General features: G+C 40.0%; 1 protein-coding gene across 1 annotated transcript in view; it reads left to right on the plus strand.

Annotated features, from left to right (window-relative positions):
* clstn2a (calsyntenin 2a) overlaps positions 1–22,996 on the plus strand; it is a 155,322-nt gene that overhangs the window by 73,937 nt on the left and 58,389 nt on the right. Inside the window, exon 2 of the mRNA XM_080484998.1 lies at positions 4,309–4,431. Within this exon, the coding sequence (XP_080341124.1) occupies positions 4,309–4,431 (123 nt within the window). The remainder of the gene's footprint in view (positions 1–4,308; positions 4,432–22,996) is intronic.

Consider the following 22,996-nt stretch of genomic DNA (forward strand, 5'->3'; position numbering starts at 1 on the left):
GACGCATGTCATGCTGTAATAGCCGCAGATGTTTCATGAGAAACAGGCCGAAGATGCCATGCATTTTGAAGCCAGACTTTTAACCATATAAAAATCACAACTGCTAATAAAATGGTATATATTAATCATATTAACAGCCTGGTTGTACGGACGGCAGCGTCTGGCTCCACAGTTGCCGACTTTAGCATTTTGACGTGGATTGAAAAATCTTAACAACTATGGGTTGTCGTTACATTTTATATAGACATGTATATTTCTTAGAAGATGAATCCTAGCCTTACTATGAGGTTGACATTTTTGGATTCATGTTCTGAATGCTGTGACATTTTGTGACATTCATATTCCCCTGGGAATAAATTATAAAAGTCTGGACTTCTGGTTTCATCAGTTTGAACTTTAAATTAATCCCATACTCAAGTCTTGCAACTTCACTGTCTGCAACTGCTCACATTCTTGAAATTAAATGTCGCATTTTAAAATCACAACATGCTAAAACAGATGTGAGGGTGATATAGTTAATGATCTGTGTACCAAATAACAGCATTAGAGCATGATAACGTCAAAAGGATAATGGTGCATACGTACAGAAGCACAGCTCTCATTTCTTTGCCTCCTTTCCTTCCCCGTTGTCTGGGATCTTCGTCGGGGGCTCCGCAGATCGCATGGGGTTAGGCTCAAGGCTTTACCTGCTCTGTGAGGACCAAAATTAGATCTGTACATGTCAAAGAGAGTGCTTATTACTTTTTCTTTAAACACTCCTGCTTTTCTCCAGTATGTTGGCAGGAGTGGGAGTGTCCCGCAGTGTTTGGCTTCACTGAAATGTTTTGATAAATCAGAGATCAGAGAAGGTTCTGCAGCCTTTCTTAGAGGCAATCTGGATGGCCTCCAGAGAAAAAAGGTTGCTAACCACCGTTCTACAGTGAAAGATGCTGCCAGATGCGCTGGACTCCCCGAGTATAGAAGGTAATGGTTTTCTGAAAAGGAAAAGCATCTATTGATGCTTTAAAGTCTGTCATAAAGGTATGCCACTTTAACATCTATAGCTAAACATACGTCCTGCTACAGCTGTACGCAACAAACACAACTGCAGCTCATGATAATGACTGTGTGTAACTGGCATTGTTTTGTGTGTTTTGTTTTGTGTGTAGGTGTATATTTGCATTAGCATAATCAAAAAGAAAACAAGAAGAAAATGCTATCACTGTACTTACTATCACTGTAAGATCCACATTTATCTGGTCATTAATGTAATCTCTCTATTTTCCCCTTTCATATTCCTAGTTCTCCTTGTTCTGTTCTTTGTGTTTGCTGTGGTACTATGGCCTCATGATTGTGCACATTTCTTGTTTACTTTTTTAAGTTTGTGTTGTGATCATTGATGTGTCACATATGGCTCCATTGCTCCGATTTTCTTTTGTGTCTCTTTGGTCTTTGTGCTGATTATATTATATATATATATATATATATATATTAGATATAATTGTTTCACCTATGTGACATTGTTGTTGTTTGATTTTGTTGTTAACGCATAGCTGGCAAATTTCACAGGTGGAGTGAATCTGTATCCATTTTTATCTTCATTCCAGGTTTAGTTTTTTTCCCCTACTTATCCTGCTTGATTACCTTTATTGTACTCTCTCGCCTGGAGTTTAGATCCAGCATACAGCTGCTGCCTTTGTTGGAGGAGTGTTGTCATATTGGATCCTCTTCCTCGTATCACCCCAGAGTCTGACAGGTTGAAGACCAACACGCCCATGAGAGCACAGATGTGTGCAAGTACATGTGCTATTTAAAAAGCGTAGGCACTGGACAGGAAAAGCTGTGCTGGTCTAAGAGTAAATAAGACACTTGCACTCTGTTCGGGGGATAAGATCCTTAGTCATGTTTCAGTTTCTGAGATGAGTGTATGGGAAAACTGTTACTAATGAAGGCGTGATTTTGTCTAGACAACAGTTTTAAGTTGAGCCTTTTCTCAGTTTGGAAGTGCAACGCAATTTCTGTTTCATTACTGCAGTTCAGTACGGGAATGTCAAGGATAAATACGTAAAATGCATCACGAAAGGCTTTACAGTAGTGCATGTCAGAAAGCCATTTTGGAAATAGCTCGTTTTGATGGTGTGCTCTTTCTACAAAAAGGCTCTTACATTAGACTCTCTTTAAAGAGTCACAGCTCTGCTATGTCAACCGCCACCCAATTTGTTTGGGATAAATGTAAGACCTTGAGCTAGAAATTGAACCTGCCATCCATGAGTAAACTGCACTGGCTGTGGGCTGCTATTAGACTTACTGAAGACATCTTCAGATGTAAATGAAATGCTATGCGAGCATGATGGATTATTATGTATTCACGATGGTAACTGCAAGCGAACAGGAATGAAAAATGACCTCAATAATGCCCATCTTTATAGTTGTTTTTTTATACCCACCTGAGCACTGCAGTTTATAATGTCTTGCTTATAGAAGAGTCTCTTTTTTAAAGTAGTTTCAGTTCATGTCATGTCCACTTTCTTGATGTAACACAGAAGTCTAAATCCGTGAAAAGTTGCATGTAAATGTGGCTGCATACACAGCACTGCATGGAGTGTGTACCTTAATGTACTTGTGAATGCATCATTGAATCTCCCATTACAAGTAAAGTAGTTCAGGTGTAAAGACACCTAAATACTAACTGAAAACAGACCTGCACTCTCCTCTGTCCACTTCACAGCAGAGAAGAATCATGCTGTGCGCTGCAGTGCTTTCTATCTGCTGCATGAGCATAAGATGACACTCCTCGTATGAATAATGTCTTCGCTTGTGGTTTTGCTTTGACTCCCTGTGATCCACGCGGTACAGTGTCTCAGCGTGGCAACAAACCCATCTAGAAATATCAGTCAGTTTCTGTCAGTGAACATAAGGATGGGACGGTGAAAGGGAAAGAGGCAATGGAAACATACGAAAATGTGCATTCCATAATGTATTGTGCTTTATGACTTTGATCGTAAAATTACTAAGTAGTTAATGTTTAAAAATGTGGTAAGCAAACAAAGTTTTTCCCACAATTTCTCAATTATCACTTGTTTTTCTCTATACAACTTTTTTTTTCTCTACTTCTAATCTTAAAGTGGGGTGAGTTTGGTTCGCGTCTCTCAACTTCAGCATCGTGATCAAAGGGAGGAAATGGGATAGTAGGGCAAAACTACTGAAATTTGTCCAAACAGATGAAAAGCTGTGCGCAAGCTTCAGGAACAGTTTGATGCATTTTAAATCACTGCCAGCTGGACATGTCGTCTGCTCATTGGCATGAGACAAAGCGTTCCCCTTCAGTGGATTGAAAGGTCAGGTTAACATCCCTGCTCCCTGCAGAGTGACACTTGTACACCATGGATGTGTGTGTGTGTGTGTGTGTGTGTGTGTGTGTGTGTGTGTGTGTGTGTGTGTGTGTGTGTGTGTGTGTGTGTGTGTGTGTGTGTGTGTGTGTGTGTGTGTGTGTGTGTGTGTGTCTGTGTATGTGTGTGTGTTCGCGTGCGTACAAAATAGTGCACGTGCACAAAATGGCTGTCGTCGTACTTTTGCAGGCAGGGAAATTTATTTTACAGTATCAGTTATTAATTGTGATGCCGATCTGCGTTAATCTCCGGTTTATCCTGCTGACTTTCCATCGCAGTTGCAATTTGGTAGTTGGATTATTCCTTCACAGCAAATCATCTCAGCAGAGCGACACGGAAAGTGAGAAAAACAAGCTGTGAAGATTCACTGTTGAAAAGTGGGATGGAGTTGAAGGAAGAGTACAGCTCCAGAGGTTAAGGCACCGATTTGGATGTGTGTTTTCTGGTCACTGTGCTGTTGGGTGTGTGTTAACATCCCAAATTAGACCTTTGACCAAGAACAAAGTCTTTTGACAGATTTTCTCCACTGCTGAGAACTTGTTGTGTATTTAAGGCTTTCCTACAGAGCTTTGTCGGAGAACACAAAGCTTTCTTCTCCAGCAAGACAATTATGACTGCTTTACAACAAACATCAATATTCTTTTCACACTGTTCTTCCTCCGAATGCCGTCAGACCTTTGGTTGTCTATGAAAGACACAACACAATGGTGGAGGACAGTTTCATTTCTGCTTTCTCTGTCTTGGTCCGTGAAGTACCGGAAGTCGCTTAGGTGGACTCATACAAAGCAGAACAGCCAAAACACAGTCATTTACGATATAAACAGTCTTGTTAATAGTGCTCTTGTCAGCAAAATTACCTAAATTTGGTGAAATTTTGTTTAATGTGACATTGAGTTGAAATGCACAAATTTAATAAAACATTTTTCTATTCTGTTTTCAGTCAACAAGCACAAACCATGGATAGAAACCTCTTACCACGGTGTGATCACAGAGAACATGGACACGGTGCTGCTGGACCCTCCACTGGTGGCTCTCGACAAGGATGCACCGGTCCCATATGCTGGTAGGAGATGCAGTTACACAATGATGAACACTTTTATTCTAATTACTGTTCAATGTACCACAACTCCACCGAACAAAACAGATACTTTACATATACATTGAGGGTCCACAACTTTGCACACACAATTTTATTGCCCTACACACAAAAACCTTTGATACGGGTGCTTAAGTACTGTGTGCAGGAAACTGTGGCAACTTCACCGTCACAGGACAAAAACAGATGATCCAACACTTCTCTGTACTCACTGTTTGTCATGGAGACTGAATTCCATTTATCACCCTTAGCAGTGTGTGTGTGTGTGTGTGTGTGTGTGTGTGTGTGTGTGTGTGTGTGTGTGTGTGTGCGTGTGTGGAAAAGGTTCTTTAGACGCACACGCGCGCGCACACACACCCACGCACACACACACACACACACACACACACACCCTTTACACATGTCTTGCAGACTCACTTTCAAGGCAGAACATGAGGACATAAATACTTATTGGTGATGGTTGTTTATTTCAGACATGTACGTATATTGTGGGGAAAAAAAAGGAAAATTGTGGACATGAAAATTCATATATCCACATCAAGTAAATGCACATCAGTTAAAATCTATACAAATGTTCAATTATTGTGATTAATAATTGTATCACACAAAACCGAAGCATAAATTAAGTGCATATTATTATATAGTTAAAACACTCTGCCAGTTTGCCAGATGCAAACTTGACCTTTTTACAATCTTTCCTCTGTAACTGAGTTTGAATTGGGTTTTAAATACGATTAAAGAACTCATTGAAGCTTAAAGGACTTTATGAAAATGCTTTCATGATCTCATTGGTTTGAGGTTTCATTTTAAGTTATTAAGAGAGTGTTAAGTTATTAAGTATGCTTTTCATCCTCATTCAATTAGCAGAGGTTGTGAAATGTCACTGTGGGAATTGTAGACTGTCCTTTTTGTCATTCACACAACCTCATGTGTTTCGTTAATCTTGCCTGGGGGTTGATTTAAAAATGGCAGAATATACAATTTTTTTCCCCCCAAGCTTGGTCAGCATTACATTTCATATGGAAGACAATGTCCTCTCATTTTCACCAGGAAGCATGTTCCAGGGTTGACATGGAACTTTCATTCAAATTAAGAGTTGCGGTTGTCTGCTGGTCATCACCATCAGATCGTCCTGTTTCGTCAAGACAGCCATTGAACCTTATAACTCAAAATGATTATTTTGTCAGATAGTACGACTTCTAATGAATAAAACAAAGTTTAACCGGGTGTAAAGATACTTTTACACACAGGAAGTATCAGCTGATATGAACTTTGCTTCACACAAAGCAGATCTCTGATGCCTTGATTGTGAATTGTCAACATATACAGAAATCCTGAAAATGGAGCTGAGCAAGAAGAAGTAAGGCAGGATAAAGATGTAAGGAAAGCTCCTGAATCCGTCTTGCAGTTGGGGCAGATCTGATCAGTTGCTATCAGAAATCCTCAGCTGAGGTCATTTCGGCCTTGTTCACACTGAAGGGAAATGCTCACAAGTGACTCATATTTGAGCTGTTTTGTGGTTGTGTGAAAGCTCCAGTTCTGATTTCTTCACACCGGAGTCAGGCCTCGTTCATATGTGGTACCAATTCGGATATTTTTCTACATGCGACTGCTTCCTCATCGACGGGTGACTGACGTCACGGATAAGCGGCGAGAAGAGGCTCTGCCAAAATGTTTAAAGCTGTTAAAAGCTGTGCCCTCTTTTTTACCTTATCCTCCTTCTTCTTTCCCTCGTCATGTTGTCTAGATTTTGTCAGCTTGTATTTAACAACCACTTGAAAATGAATCTACACTGGCTGACCAGCGTTGCCAGATATGGCGGTATCCCCCCAATTGGGGAGTCAAACTCTCTTACCTATTAACTTTGTTTATTTCGTGCATTTGTGTGTTTATGGTGTTCATTGTTACACATACACTAGTTTAACAGTTTTAACATCATTTCTACACAGGCTGAGATTTGGGCTGATTTTTATTCAGGTGTGTGGCTTTTATGTTGTTTGGGCTGGAAACAGTGAGTCACATCTGGCAACCCTGTTGCTGACCAGCGGGCCATGTGTAAATAGCAAAGAATCGGAATCGAGCATCAAGACCTGTGGTGTGAACATAGTCTTAAGCAAAGGAGTATAAAAAAAGTTAATAAAAGGGTTTGTATATGTTTGTTTTTGCCTGAGCAATCTTAATATAAAATTGCATGGATTTAATCTGTTAACCTGAATTGTTAGTCTATAAATGGGACATTTTGTGTGGACTAGAAAATGTTTTTCACCTAGATTATGGAGAAAGTATGACAATATATATTTTTTTGGCACTGTACAATGCAGTGCATTTGGAGTTAATATCGTGGTATTCTTTTTTATTCTGCCCTCGTACATTTTTGTAATAAAGTTCCTTGCTTTATTCTCACAATGCATTATGCTTTTCATTATTAGATTATATTGATTAATAGATTCATGAATTTGCTTATTTTTTCTTTCAAACTTTCCAGCAATGTCCCATTTAACATGTATATATTTACAGAAATCTTACTCTGTGCTGCTTTTTGAAAACTTTCCAGTCACAAAAAACCCCCACAAAACCCTCACAGGCCCTCAGCAGTCTGTGAAACACAACCAGGGACAGCCTTTGTTTGGTCTCACTTTATTGTGCTTTCGTTCGAAGGGAAGCTGTCACACAACCCATAATCGTTACTGCTAAACTGGGTGCTGGGGCTGTCACGCTGACATGTGACACGTGTAATAATGACAGTGCAACATCATCATACACCTCATCTCCAGATGATAGTTTGAGGTGCTGATTATGTTGTCTAACAAGAGCTGGAATCAGACAGGCGTCACGCAGGTATGGCCATGCCGTCAGTGACGGGAGGAAGAAGGACATAGAGCTGGTATAATTAGACAAAGTATTCTCAGACTCAAAGGCAAACCCAGAGGCTTTTGGCAGCTCACGCTTAACAGCTCATTATGGCAAAATGGCTCCTATTAATCCCAGAGCTGACAACCACGGAAAACAGATACTCGGCTATTTTTCTTCTTTGTTTACCTTTTTTGGGGGGGGGGGGGGGGGGGGGGGGGGGGGGGGGGTGTTCCTGATACAATGCCACAGCCATAATTTCGTCTTCAGAGCTTCTTGTGAGCAGCTCTGCTCTGTTAGTAACGGATGAATATGTCTGACCTTGAAGACTGTGGAACAGCCGCAATTGAATCCATGTTGAGGGGTTTTATTCAGTCTGTATTGTACTGATACTGTACAGCATTACAGAGTGTAACCCAAATACAGTAGAGCATGGAGATGCACTGTACATGAAGATTTAATTATCCTTCGGAGGGGTGAGGAGGTTTTAGTTTAGCTTCAAAAAAAGATCTGGAATATATTTAGCAAAAATAGCAACAACGCCATATTTTATTCATTCCAATTGGAGATGTTGCTTACACACATTTTAGACTCCACAGTTTTCCCTGGTAGCCGAACCTGTGACTCACCAAAGGTTTAAGACAAGACAACTAGACAGACAAAAGGGGAAATTAATTTTGATTGTTTCTCTCCATGATTAACATGTGGTTTGTTTACTTGAGAAGGTCAAGCCTGGTGAAATATCACCCAGGAGAACAAAGGGGAGCGCTGCCCTGGCTGCTGACTGGTGATATTTCTCTCCTTGAGTGTTCTTCATTGTAAGCAGTCTAATGAATGAGACCCATACAAAAGCTACCGAGGAGACTAGGACACTTCAAAAATGGCTGTAAAAGGGCGGCTCCATCCCAGTCTGTCTCCCCTGGCAACTGTCCACCATTGCAGTTCACCTCATGAAACTCTTCTTTTCCCTCCCTTTTCCCCCTGTAACTTATTGTGTCTTCTTCTTTTCTTTTTTTTATTTTTACTTTCGCCTTTATTTGCATGTTTAAATCCATCTAACACCACATTCCTTCCGTCTCTCCTTTTTTTCTTCACTTTCTTTACACTTTTCTTCTAGCCAGCCCATGCACAGCCAGTCACTTATACGATATAGACTCTCTCATCAATCCTGGTTTTGTTTTACTGCAGAAAGGAGTGGGCTATCCTTCTGGCTCCACATTAATTGCAGAGTGAGAACGTTGACCAGGACTGCTAAGTGCTTGCCCATTTTCTCAGCTCTCCTACTTTTCTCCAGTCATTATCCCCCCCCCTTCTGCTGGCCTTCTCCTCATAATGCCTCATCTTCACTTCTTACCCTACTTCACCTTTTTATGTACGTCTTTCTCTTTCCTTCCTGTCTCTGGTTCTCTCCTGCCCTCTCCTGCGGCGCCACATTTCACTTTGATGTAAACTACCCACAGTGGGCCTAACTTGAACATTATACGCTGAGACAGGCATCCCGGAGATAAATTTGTTATTACTGTGTGCCTTGATGGTATGCTCTATCGTCTGCCCCCCCACCCCCCCTGCAACACCTCCCTTGAGTGAAGGTGTGTGGGTCGAGAAGTATGTGCTGATGGAGCGTTCTCAATCAAATTAGCATGAGGAATGGTGGCAGTGGACTCTGGGGTGCTGCAAGGCGAGCAGGCAGTTTCATTTGCTTATTCTTTATCTCAGGGCCACAGTCAACAGGCACGGATTCCTCCCATTCATCGTGGTCGCAGAGTAATGTACTGTGGTACATTGTTTCCACCACAGAACTCACACGGGGTAAAGCAACAAAAGTAGTTGGAGAATAGGAGGAACAAACAGAAAATGGATAAGCTGTGAGAAAATGGAGGAGGCAGATGGACAATGAAAATGAGAGCAGGTCATCATGAGCAGCTGCTATGAGAAACGTGTTTGATTAGTCCCATTGGTTGGGCTTATGTGTGTGTGAGCGTGCGGTGATGGGTTTATGTACACTACAAATCTTGTGATTCTCAACACATATCGCATTAAGCTGAGCATTACACTGTCAGTTATGATCCTAATCTGTCAACCCATATGTTTTTGTGGATACGTCATTGTGTACTTGTTTACAACATTATCCCCATCATTCACTCGTCCCATGCAAATGAACAACTTCTGTCATTTTTAGTGGACCGCAAGTTCTCAACTTGAATCATATTTTGTAGTTGTGAACTGTAAATATCAGACAAATTTGGATCATAGTAGACATCTGTTTTCCTCTTATTGCACCATACAAAATGATGAAAATGTGGCACATTTTATCATTGGTTATGGACGTATATTCATCTTTGTCAAGTCTTCAAGTCTGTAGTATACTTTCCCGACTTGAAAGGATTTCCTATATTACACTGAAATGGTTACACAATTTCTTTGTTTTATTGCAGCTTCTATATGAAGATGTGGCATGTAATTTTAGACAATTGAGGCAATTTGTGTTCATAGTCATTATTCAGGTGTAAAATCCTCATCAGACAAAGACAAAGACACGTAAAAGTCCCTTATTTTACCTAAAATTTGAAAAAATACAAGCAAAGTGGCTTTAGTGCTTCATATTCATTACCTGATGACTCCATCTGCTTTTGGTTTGTAGCAGTATTGCATTTTAACACTTAGAATACAGACACTTAAATCATTTCCGAGCATACTCATTCATCATAAGTTGCAAATTGATAAGAAGGTAAAACAGACAGGATGTGCAATTTAGAGTCATCAGTTTAACTTAAACAAATGTTTTTGGCCCGGGGAAGGAAACCATGAAATGATGACATCTTGGTAAATGGTTTTTAATTATTAAAGCCATTTTCATATTCTGTTTTCAGTCAACCAGGAAACATTTTGGTTCTGTCTTTTTACATTTTACTCATTTCCACAACCTTGTTTTTGATGGATTTGATTTTGACTGTATATGCGCTCAACATACATCAATATGCATATCGATGATGCATGGCTGTCTGGTAGTGTAAACAAAAATACACAAAATGATCAGTTTGTCCACAATTCATCCTCTGGCTATCATTAAAACGTTTCTGTCGATACAAACTAACAACAGTTCAGTTATTGCAAAAGTCTTTAGATTTTTTTAATGGCTCACCTTCTCTCTATTGCTGTTAGAATGCAAAATGCATACCGATCATCAGTTTCCTTCTATTGCTCTGGTCAACAGGAGGAATACATCACCCTGCATTGCTTGGCAAAGAGAGCCATCTAGAATACATGTATTAAAGATAGCGAATAAGATTATGCATTGTCAGTTGTTTTACAACAAAATGAATAGTAATATAAGTTTAAGGATTCACATGAAGACTTTTAGCAGAAATGTAACCATATAAGCATATTTGTTGGCTTGGTTACCTGCGGCTGCTTTATTAATAATTCTAACATTAACAGTCTGCCAATTTTCATCAAGTTTGCATGCTCAAGGTCCAAGGTGACTTTATTTTTACCCATAGGTAGATTTGTTCTGCAGCGGCAGTGAAGGCCATCTGCATTACAAACAAACAAACCTTCAATAGACAGGACAAAACCAGAGGACAAGCACAGCATAAACAAGGACATGGACAGGTGCGCTCAGGCTCACTGATCAGAATTTCAAAGGCAGAAGACCGAAAAAAAATAAATAAAATAGAACAGAAACTTATTTGTACTGTTTGACAATATTAACACAGACATGGTTTGCTTACATTTAAAAAAGCAATCCAATGTATACTGCTCTGCTTTCTGTCAAAATCTATCTGTTCTTTGTTGAAGTGACTTGAACGTATTATCATACGTTCAAAGCTAGTGGTGAGCGGGATGTGTCAAAGGGTCAAAGGAAAAAAAAGAATTACGTACAGAACATTGATCTGGGTGAGCAGGTAATATTAACAATATCTGACTTGTTAATGAATCCCGCTGACAAACAAGGACTTATTTTATGATATCCAGGATCCAGTTGGATCCCTTTGCTCTCTCAGCTGATATTCATGAGAAGAAAGGTGGCTGTAATCACTGCCTGATACTCTTTTTCCTGCCATTTCCATGGTAGAAACAATGCCACCATGACAATAACAGCTTTAACAGGCTTTTATGGGCTGTAAATGTGCATCCATCTGCTTAGAAACAGGCATATTATCACAAATCTGGAAAGAGGAAAAAGGCATTAGGCAGAGAATTGAAAATTGGAGTAAATATAGAAGAAAACGTAATGGCATGATTGCTACAAGGACCAATTTCAGCACTGATCATGTATATAGCTTTGTCTTTGTTGTTGACACACAACTTCACAGTTGGCTCGTGGTCACTTTCTGCTCGCCAAATGCTAATTTACCTACAGCGACCATGCGAGAGCGAAACTGCACAAAAGTGACAAAAGCAGAGGTGCTAATTAAACCACAGGACCCAACAAACCAGAAGCCATGACACACTTCAAAGATGATGGGGCAAAAGAGGAGGGGAAAGCGAGAGACACATAAAATTGTTTGGAATAAGGCAGGCGATGTGAGAGGAGGAGATGAAAGAGAGAAACAAAGGGGAAAAAAATTGGGATGTGAGGTGTGCGCGTGTGTGTCTGTGTGAATGAGAGACGGAACAGAAAGAGATGATATGATGGATCATCAAAGGATAAGTGAGGATATTGAAAGGATAGTGTGATTAAACCAGGCAGGTGTCTGTTTCCCTGCCCTGAGGAGAGGAGGAGGGCTTCACTCTGCCTGCCTCGCTGTCTATCCAGCCGCCGTCCTTCACTCCGTCCTCTTTACCTTTATGTAGCAGTTAAATTTCTGCAGTGGGTGCTTAGTTGTGAGGTAATAACAGTGAGGCAAGGCTGTGACATGAAACACATGCAGGATATCAAAGGTTCTGCGCGCTCTTTAGAGCCCTGACACCTACTCACAAGCAGGATTTCATTCTTCTGCAACCTTAAATTAGCAGACAATTTTATGATTTTTAGATTCTGCCAGTGTCTTATCCGATAGTTCCTATGAACAAATCTCCTCCTATTTCATTAGAAGACACTCGCCAAGTTCGTCAGAGGACTCCACAACGTCTATGGGTGAAGGGCTTTATGTATCTTGGGCATGTTTTCTGTCCGTCACAAACTTTACATGCAGAGTCTAGACCAGGGGTTCTCAATCCTGGTCCTCGAGGGCCGGTGTCCTGCATGTTTTAGGGTTCTCCCAGTTGCAACAAACCTGAATGCAATAAGGCCTTGTTACTTGGCTTTTTCACAAGCTTGATGATGACATCAACATCAGATTGAGGTGTGCGGAAGCTGGGAGAGAGCTAAAACATGCAGGACACCGGCCCTCCAGGACCAGGATTGACAACCCCTGGACTAGACAATTAACCACAAACACATTAAGAGCCAATCTAAAGTCCCAGATCAGTGTAACCTGCCGTGCCAGGAGAGAACCAACGACCAGGCCTGGAAGCATAAAACTTCCTGCTGTGCACATCTCTTCACCTTGAAGCTGTCCTCAGCAAACATGCAACCATTTTTATTTGAAAGTCATGCAAACGTCCTCGGTACATCTGTTCACACATCATATTTTACACGAACGAGTAAATTCCAAATCAATGTTGATTCATAAAGAAAGTATGTGAGCTTAACTCAACCCGACTCATTAATATCCGACTCTCAATTGGGTTCATTCCTGTAAAAAAAGGTGATTTAAAAACAATTATTCTCAATTTTACAAAAATAATACTCTCACAAGTCAAGGTCAGGGTCAGGCTGTAGTGCAGTTTTGTCCCTGCTATCATTTCTCCTCAAACCTCTTTTCTTTTTTTTTTTTCCACAATTGGGCTCATCATTCACTCTTTTTGCCAAATTTTCTCTCCCTTTTGTCTCCTGTTATGTCTTTCTTTTGACAGTGCCATCCTTTCATTATGACCTGCAGTGATATTATGTTTGTCACTTTTTTATTGATTCTGCTCCCACTTTACGTTGTGTCTGACTTACACATTTCCTGCTCCTGCTTGTCTGTGGGTTTTGTTGGCTGCTCTTCATGTCTATTATTCAGACATGAAGAGCTTTAGAGATCTGCATGCTTTAATATTGATCGAGACTTTGGGAAGGCAGGACAAGAAACATTTTAGAAAATGTTATTATAATAAAACCTAGACCTTCTAATAGAGGAAGAAGAATTATTAGAAGACCTGGTGAAAAAGTAAATCTCAAATTTAACATATTTATGTTGTTTTCCAGTATATGTTGAGAGGAAAGAATAAAGACTATTTTGACAATGACAGTACGTTTCTTTGCCTGTTATAATGTGTGATTTTCATGAAATACAATAAAAGTAATGCACATATGCTGCTGCAATGAACTGAATCAAATTAAAAGATGGGTTGATGTAGTGGTGCGTCTCTTTATTTGGGCCTGCAGGTGATGTATGAATGTGTTTATTGCATGTGTCTTTGCGTCTGTTGTCCTTCTCTCTGTCCTGTTATGTCGGCCTATATGTATTCAAAACTGTATTCAGTCCTGTGCAAATTATGTGGACTGAACTGTATTTAACAGAGTCTATGATACAGGCCTGGCTGAATTAGTTCCTTTGTTTCAATAAGATTACATATGTCCGGATATTTTAACAAAAAAGGCACTTCAACACAGCCAGAATAGTATTAAATTAGAAAATACAGATGTATTCGCAAGCTGGTATCACATGTTTCCTGGAAAACAGTGCCAAGCAGTGAAACCCAATCCTTTTATATTTCACGAATCACGATGCTTCTCTGCTGTTGAGGCAAACTAATTGGATCTATATAAGACGGTCAAAGTAATTACACATCCAGTAATGCTCCACTGGAGCTCTGTCATCAATGTATTGTCAAATTGCTTGCAGCGTCAAACAGCCTCTTAGCCTCTGATGGATTTTTACAAAGGACCAGTCCCCACCATTATCACCCCATTACCTCATTTTTTTTCTCTTTTGCAATGGATCCGTCTCTCATTTCTTGACACCACGGGTTGATTTTCAATTTCTTGATTGCTCTCTATTTCTTCTTTATGTGTGTCCAGTCAAACTGGATTGAGGGTGTGAATGATTTTTTTCTGGCGGGCAGTAACAAAATATGGCCAGCAATCTCTGGCAGCTTCTTGAGAAACTAAGGCAGTTTTGTTCATATTTATAAAGTGCATTTTCCAACTAGTGCTGCAGATATTTTTACAGAGACTCAGTATCCCACAATCTGGCTATGGTAAGAATGGAATTAGAAATTTAATATTTTGTTTTTCATATGTTACGTTCGCTATTGACTTACAAATGCATATATGGACAAATGTAGGTGCATTGACACATACTATTTCTGTTTGCTCTGCTTAATGTTCATTTCTTTGAAATATAGATGCTTCCTTTATAAATCTTCATAACGGAGCCTTATCTTCAGGAGTTACTCGCAGTTTTATAGGCTATTACACTACCTTTACAGACATTGTGTCAATAAAACATTCAACATTACTTCAATACATTGATTTGAGGTTTTTTTTTTCTTTCTACATGAGTATAACATGGATATACTGTGCTCAGTATCCCACTGCCATTTTCATTTAGATGACAGAAAACTTGCAAATTAAGTACTTAATTACAAAAAGGTACAAAAAAGGTTCTCCATAGGAACTCCAAAACCCATGCAAGCTTTCTGAAGTCTAGTTGGAGCACACTTGCTTGGTGAAATCCATGAATGTGTGCCATGAACCAAATATCTCAATTGATTAAAGAGACTTTATTTTTTCCTGCCATGTTTGAGATTTATTTTCTCCATTTTCTGGAGCTTTGCAAAGGCATGGTGCACCTAGACAGGCCACTAGTCCATCACAGGGAAAGCACAGAGACAGTTATACACACACACACGCACGCATGCACATGCACACGCACACACACACACACACACACACACACACACACACACACACACACACACACACACACACACACACACACACACACACAATTTCAGGCACTGAAGTTGTTAGCAAACTCATGCTGAGGCTTTATCAAACAAATGATTCTTTCATCTGCTTTGTAAAAGTCTCAAATACATTTTTAGTCTGAAACTTTTAGTCGAGTAAATAGGGTAACAGACAGGATGTGTTTTTGTTTGATTCACATAAGTCATTTTGAGTTGATTCACCCATGAAAATAAAACCATGCTTTTGGTCAAAGATTCATTTCAGTTTCAATATTGTGTCGCGTCATATTTTCATGCCACCTTTTCTGTATTCAAATCTGACTTCCCTGTGCCATCTGCAGAGGAGTGAAGCCAGTGAAAGCTTGTTTACTGGCAGGATCTGTGTTTTCGGTTGAGAGACACAGACAGGAGGTGGAAGGTAGAGCGCTGATGTGCCTCCTCCCGTTTCCTGAGCTGACAGCTGAGAGAACCTGCTCTTCAAGGATAGAGCGCTGACCCACGGTGCTGGCATGAGCTGAAATTACTTAATGAAATGTGCGGTGAATAGCAGCTGAAACTAATCCAGTAATTCTCTGTGTTCTCCAGCTTGGACTCTCTCTGTCTCTGACAGTGGTTTGACAGGGCTTCACTATTCTGACAGGCCAATTAGACAGCAATTTGCATATCTTCCTCACTCCATTTGCCTTGTTCACGCAAGCATAAAATAAGATAATCTGGCTTTTAGGCCTGTGTATGATATCAGAGTCAGTCAGACTAACTTTATCCTCCATCATCCGTGACCCCTCCACCCTGGTAACCTCACCCTATCTCTCATATATTGTAAACAGCTTTGACCTTAGTAGTTCTGTCACCCTCATTTCATCCTTTCCAATTTCCATTTACTGCACCCTCTAGCCTTTGCTTTCATCTCCCTCTCCTTTCTCATTATGATGATCATCCACATAATCGAAAGTAAACAGGACAGAGATATTGACTGCAGTTAAACTGATGTTTTGATATCTACTTCCACCAAGAGATTTAAAAGTTGCTAAGTTTTCTGTGTCACTTAAGCAATAGTCAACTTTTTGATAATATACATATTTTTTATTTATTTTGTTTCAAACTTATATTGATTAACAGTTCGACGTTCTGAGAGAACGATCATCATGCTTTACCTTTATAGAGATGCAGATGTTGAAAGTAATAAGTTCCTATTTACTGGTTTTCCCACCGTTTAAAAGGTACATTTGTTGTACATTTGAATACCACACATAAGTTAAAGATATAACAAAGTTGTTGGATGAATCTGACAGGCTTCTGCTTGTGCAGCAAGGTTCAAGACACTCTTTGTAATCAGTGACTCTTCTCTCAAAGATACCTTGAGAGTAAAAACCAATCCCAGTTCCCTTCTCCTGAATACTGCCTACTGGTTTTGAGAGGGTACCCTCAGTAGGCCGGTGGCTCTCTGGAAGGAATCTTAAAAAAGGAGGCAGATTACCTGACAAGCATTCTTCTTTGTGAGTGCAGCTGTAGCTCTTTTGGTAGAGTGGGTCATTTTTCTGCAGCCACACGTCCTTGGGTAAGACACTGAATCCCAATGGCGTATGAGCATTTTACAGGGCCACCTCTGGTGTGAAAATGGGGTATATGACTCATCGTGTACAGACTGATGGACTCATAAGATGTGCTCTATAAGGGAACTCCAAAGTAATATCAAACTTTGAGAGATCTTAATGCACACTTACATTCCTGATCTGGGTTATCAAATACCATACTGTTTCCATATTTGCGGTACTTACTGTAAAGTAATGAAATACCTGGACAAGAAACAGATGATCCTCCAGTTCATCTCATTTAGTGACAGAAAAGAGAATAAAAACCTGAGTATTGTTTAAATATGCTAACATTGTTTTATTATCAAGGACTTAACATCATAAACCCACCAGTGACCCCAATACTACCCCAGCTATACAAATAGATTACAACATGTCCACAATCCTATACATCAACTCGGGTATTATCAATTCAAGACGTTCAAATAACTGGAGCATAAATCATATGGCCCACCACAGAAATATCATTCCCAGTAGAAACTAAATCATCTCCTCTGCCAGAGTTCATCAAAAATTATCAACAGCGGTATGCACCAATAAGAAACCATCATTTTTTTCCCCCTAAGCAGTCCAATAACCAATAAGTATTTATTTGTGATTGCATAACATTGGAAAAGATTAGTTTATTTTAAAAGGATAACAATTTTCAATAATGTTCTATATATAAACTGTGGCAACCGTATGATAAAATGCAGGCTGGGGCTTGTCTGGCAGCAGCGTAACATCAGCTCACAAATCTGTACGTCTTGTGAAAACAAACTTGTCATCAGGTGCACTTTGCTTGATTGTGCTTTTTTCAGTTATACTCTCACTCCCAAATCTGCCACAGTTTCAACGCTTTAAAACCGCCAGCAGTTTTCACACAGATGCAGCTGAGACTGTGACTTTTGCTTTTTCTTCCATTTGTGCAGCAGCTGCTTCATAGTCCTTAAAAACATCATCCCTTTCATGGTGCTCTGCCAGGTGACTCTTATACCATTCTCCTGGTATGCTTGCCATTCTTGTTTTATTAGTAGAAAATGCACTGTTCTCTGAAAATTCCTACAATGGCAAGACCATGTTTTGCATAGCTCAGTATTCCATAGGTGGAGCGGTAGTGCCAATATTTAATTTTAAGAGACCCCTGAGACCTCAAATACCACAGGAAGTCTTCACTTGAACCATCCACTGATAGCAATTCTAGGACTATTTATTTGTAAAGACCCATGAGACCTACAGTGCAGTGACAACAGCAGCTCCGTCTTATCACATATTCATCCAATCAACAGTTAAACAATGTAGAGTCCCTCAGGAAGCTGGAGTAACTGAATAATTCCCGGAATAATAGAAAAAAACATGACCACTGTTCTGACACTTATACCCCACCATAACAGTTCAGACTACATATTAGATGTGATTAAATATATGATGTCTTTAGAAACAGGACCCACACAGCAGACTACCAAACACATGAAATAAATGTCATTTAAATATGAGGATATTATTACAACTTCCGAAAAGTCTATTAGAATCAGTAATCAGTATAATCACTCTCGGTATCGGAGCTCATATAACCACATTGATAAGACATTCATGACTACGTGGTGATTTTCATTCTACCGTTCTGGGTCAGAGCTGTATTATCAAATGGTCAAAAACACAAATAGTCTATTTCAATGTAAAAATTGCTGCCAGATAACCATGATGTTTGTATTTGTATTAATGTGGCCGGTCAGCCTTGAACAACCTACGAGTTGCTATGTAACACTTGATTACTGTATGCTCATTGATAATGTATTGTCAGGAGTCATGTGTCTGTAGAACTCTGGCAGGACAGTAAACTGTCCAAACTCATTGGTTCTTTTTGACATCAGAAACTTCTTCACATCAGCTCAACTATCTTTTGGCAAATGCATTTACTCATGTTCAGCATAAATAGGTTTTCTAGGGCACTCCAATGTTTGTCCATTGTCCAACGACTGTGTTTAAAGTTGACTGCTGACTCAATGGGATGTGAATGAGTGAGTGTTTGGTTTACTTTGTCTCTGTGTTTGCCTTTTAATGGACTGGCCACTTGTCCAGGGTGCAACCTGCCCATTAGCCAGAATAGTCTGTAACTCTGAATTGGATTAGGTGAGGGTTTATTAATTTCTTCTAACTTCATATAAAGACATCTATCCTGTTTCATTATCCTCCCCAGTTTATTTCATTCTGTATTTCCACTTTTGATTCTCCATTTTCCCCACTTTCACAGTTTATATTCTTTTCCTGTACTTACTGTGAGGAGCATCCCATTATAGCACCAATTTTAAAATTGTCCCCATTAACTGCTGGTCAGCTGTTACATTGCAGCAGCACAATAAATTAGATTTCATCCTCATGGCCCAATATATTCCTGATTAAGAGCTGCAAACCCACAATCACACACAACCTTAAAGAACAATGTTGTACTGCTGGACGTGGGTCCCAGGGGTCAATTATTGTAGTGTAATGATTGTAATTTTCTAATTTTCAAGCAATTATCCTATTTAATGTCCCATGCAGTGGGTTGTAATTTAGTAAAGGACTGATGGCTGTTCTGGCTGTGGGTTGATAGATGATAGTCAGCGCCAGAGAAGGAGAGCCTGGTCATTAATAGTGTCCAGGAATGAGCTGTCATGTCACCAGCAGGCCCACGCACAGGGAACGAGCAGGGCACAGGTGGCAGGAGAGACGTCCTTACTGCAATGTGAAGGCTTTCTGAGTTCTTACTGTGTTTTATAGACATGTGAATGAACTCAAAGTTGTATACAGATATCTGAATTTCATGCTGCGCACTCTTATCAAATCAGTATAATTTGTAGCATCTAGTTGAACGCGGTTATAATAAGACCCTGCCAGTTGTCCAAATTTTCTCTAAGGGGAGGTCAGTTGAGTGTCTCAGTTATATTTCTTTCAGCATACTTCTCCATTTTTTTCCTCTCTACTGTCCTCCCTAATTCCTCCACCCAGTGTGTGCGGCTCACAATTTGGCATTCCCTCCACAGCGCAGGCCGAGAACACATCTGAAGTGGTCCCACAGGATCTGACAGCTGTGCAAGTGAAATAAGATTCCAGTGCGTCTTCACCTGCCACTGTGCCTTCTTTCTGCTCTCTGGACAAAAAGGAGGAGTGCTCACTTTTCCAGAAGTGCCAGAACGTTTGAAAGGCAATTTCAATCGAGTGACAGAGTAATGGATGAGGGCAGCGAGGGCCATCAGTCAAGAGCCGAGCAGAACTAAGTCAGAGTTCTAGCTAACATATACTTACAGCCACCTCTCTCCAGCCTGTGCATCAGCTGCAAATGACTCCATTTCCCTCCCTGACAGAAGACTGCAGCAATCCAGTTATACTGTATGAGGGAGGTGGAGATAATGTACTTTTAAAATACTATTGATGAATTAGTTTGACAAAAGAAATGTGACAATTGATATTGGAGTGCAGAATTTTTATTTCTTCCATTCGCGAGTGAGATCATTAACATATGCTCTAAATTCTTTACTCTTAAGGCCCAAATATGCTTCCTCTATGCACGTAAATTGTTATTTGATTTTAAGCATTGCCATGCCTCACTGCCTTTATATTCCTGTATGTCCCTTACAATCTTGTGTTTGTTAGCAGTATGTCCAGTAGGGGGCAGTGCACCTCATGTGGGGCGTTTCTAATCCAAACATCGATAAAACAGGTTAAAAACTGCTGACGGTTGTAGTAGTATTTACATTTGGTCTTGGGGGTTAATTAGTTCTGGTACGCTTTCAACTGCGATATTGAAAATCTTTATAAACTGTTCACAGAATTATCTGAAACTTCTTTGTCCCAATGTCCTAATGTCCTGATGAGGTAATAATGCACATATGTTTATACCCATGCACTCATCCGCAGTCTTCCCCTGACTGGATCGTGAATTCTGTTGTCTTTCATGTTAGGTTGTCTTCTTTGTACCATTTGCTGGTGGCACAAGCGCTATACTCCACAGCATTGCCCCCACAGGTTATCAGTGGTATTACTCTGTTACTTCCGGGAAACGGATGGAATTCTCCATTACTGCTGCAGACACTTCAGTTGCTAAACTAATTTCTGATTTCCTGTCAGGTTATCAGTATTCATTATTTGGCTTTTATCTGGCATTACACCCTTGAGGATTTCTTTGTCTCTGCTAATTGTTAGAGCATGTGAGAAAAAAGTAAAAGTGAAAAGAGAGGGGGTAGAGGGACTCAGGAAATCTCCCTTATCTATATTCGTCTGCCTCCCTTGGCACAAACAGATGAAGACAGTCTAATATCAACCCCTCCTCTGCCCTTCTAAGACCTTTGGTTGGCCTTTTTGTGTCATTTAACTCTGTCACAAGTGGGGCTGCCGCTATGAGGTGATCATTTTGTCTGCTCATAGTCAGTATGGGTTCAGCGTTGTGCTATGATTCCTGCTTCGTGGAGCAAAAATCATACGTTTTGAATAACTGATTAGAGAGTATAACTTTAGAGATGGTGAGTGAGGCATTTTACTACATTGTTAACATAACTGCACTTTACCTCTGTCACTGTGGGTGTATGATAAATGAAAATGAACTATAGTCATTTAATCAAATTAATCAAATACATTTTTATTTAATCAATTGTCCAGTTTATTAGGAAGGTTTTTTTGGGTGGATTTACTGTGATTTATCAAGTTAAGTTATACTTTGTGTACACAGATTATCGTAATAATCAACCTAAATATGCATTCTATTTTAAAGGCATTACATTTGACTGAGTCTGGTGATTATTGTTTACATATGTATTATCTCTTAATATTAAGCTAACTGCATAGGGGCACACGCACGCGCACACACAGGCGCTGGAAGATCATGCAAACTCCCCACAGAAAGGCCTCTAAGAGGACTAACCACTACACTGAAATATGCCCTACATATAATATTTAAATCAACGAGGTTCATGAAAATAATTCTGTATTTTTAAACACGAGGGTGGCAAATCAATCATCCATCCATTGTCTACATTGTTTCTGATCCAATGGGCTGACAGAACAACACAACCTTGTACAATTTTGAGATTTTGGACTGAGGGAGAAAACCCACGCTGACATAAGGAGACCATGCAAACCCAGAAAGGCCCCCCAAGCACAGACTCAAACTGGGGTTATATCCTTGCTGTGCAGCAAGAGCACTAACCAGCCCAACATCATGCAGCCCTAAATTAATCCCGCTCAGTGTTTCATAACATACTGCACAGAGGAATCCTTGTTCCATAATCAGGAGATTCATTCACATTCCCCTTGCCTGCATTATGTTTCCTTTAGAAAACATAGTGCTCCTGCCTAACCTTGTGAATTTTGTGACAGTGTTCATAAGAAACAAAACAGATATGACAGTTACGTGTGCCAATGCTGGAATGTGTTCCTACTGCTGTTCATTTCCATTTTAACAGCGTGATTCTCAGGAGCAAATATGTATAAATGAATGAAGCTGTTCTCCCTGAAAACAAGAAGACACTCGCACATTTACTTCAACTGAGGAACTGATGAATGATCAAACATGACAGAAATGCATGCATGAGCTATTGCCCGCTGACTGCGATGACAAACATAACTAGCATGCAGAGATCAATGAAAGATGACAGATTAGGTTATCTTAACCTCCCCAGCATATCAAAACTACACTGCTCATTACCGCCTCACAAGATGTGTTTTTTGGTGTTTTTTTTCCCCCCCTGAATTTACCTTCCAGATGAATGCATCGTGCCATCTCGCTCCTCTCCCCTCTCCCCTCCCCCCCACCCCAACCCGCTGGCCCGCCTGACTGATGGTTTTGTAACATTGTTTTAATAAGTGTGCATTAGCATTCAAAAGGTCTCCCGGGGTTCTGAAATACCACCTGTCAGATTTCATTGACGCTATGTTTGCTTTAACTCAGGCTATAGTTAAACATCTATAACAGATAATGTGAAAATGATTGTCTGTCTAAGTGTTCGTACCAGGCGGGGGAAAAACATAAGCCTGGATGAGAGGAGAACAGGGAAAAATCGAATACTACAAATGAGATGGATGAATCTATAACCGCTGAGCTTTACTTGGTGCGCTGTGAACACATTTCCAAAGAAGATAAGAAATTCTCTTGTTTATAAAAGAGTGCAAATAAATGAAGTAGAAACCCCGGA

This window comes from Lipophrys pholis (genome assembly GCF_963383615.2).
Source record: "Lipophrys pholis genome assembly, chromosome: 1".
In the NCBI taxonomy this organism is placed as follows: Eukaryota; Metazoa; Chordata; class Actinopteri; order Blenniiformes; family Blenniidae; genus Lipophrys; species Lipophrys pholis.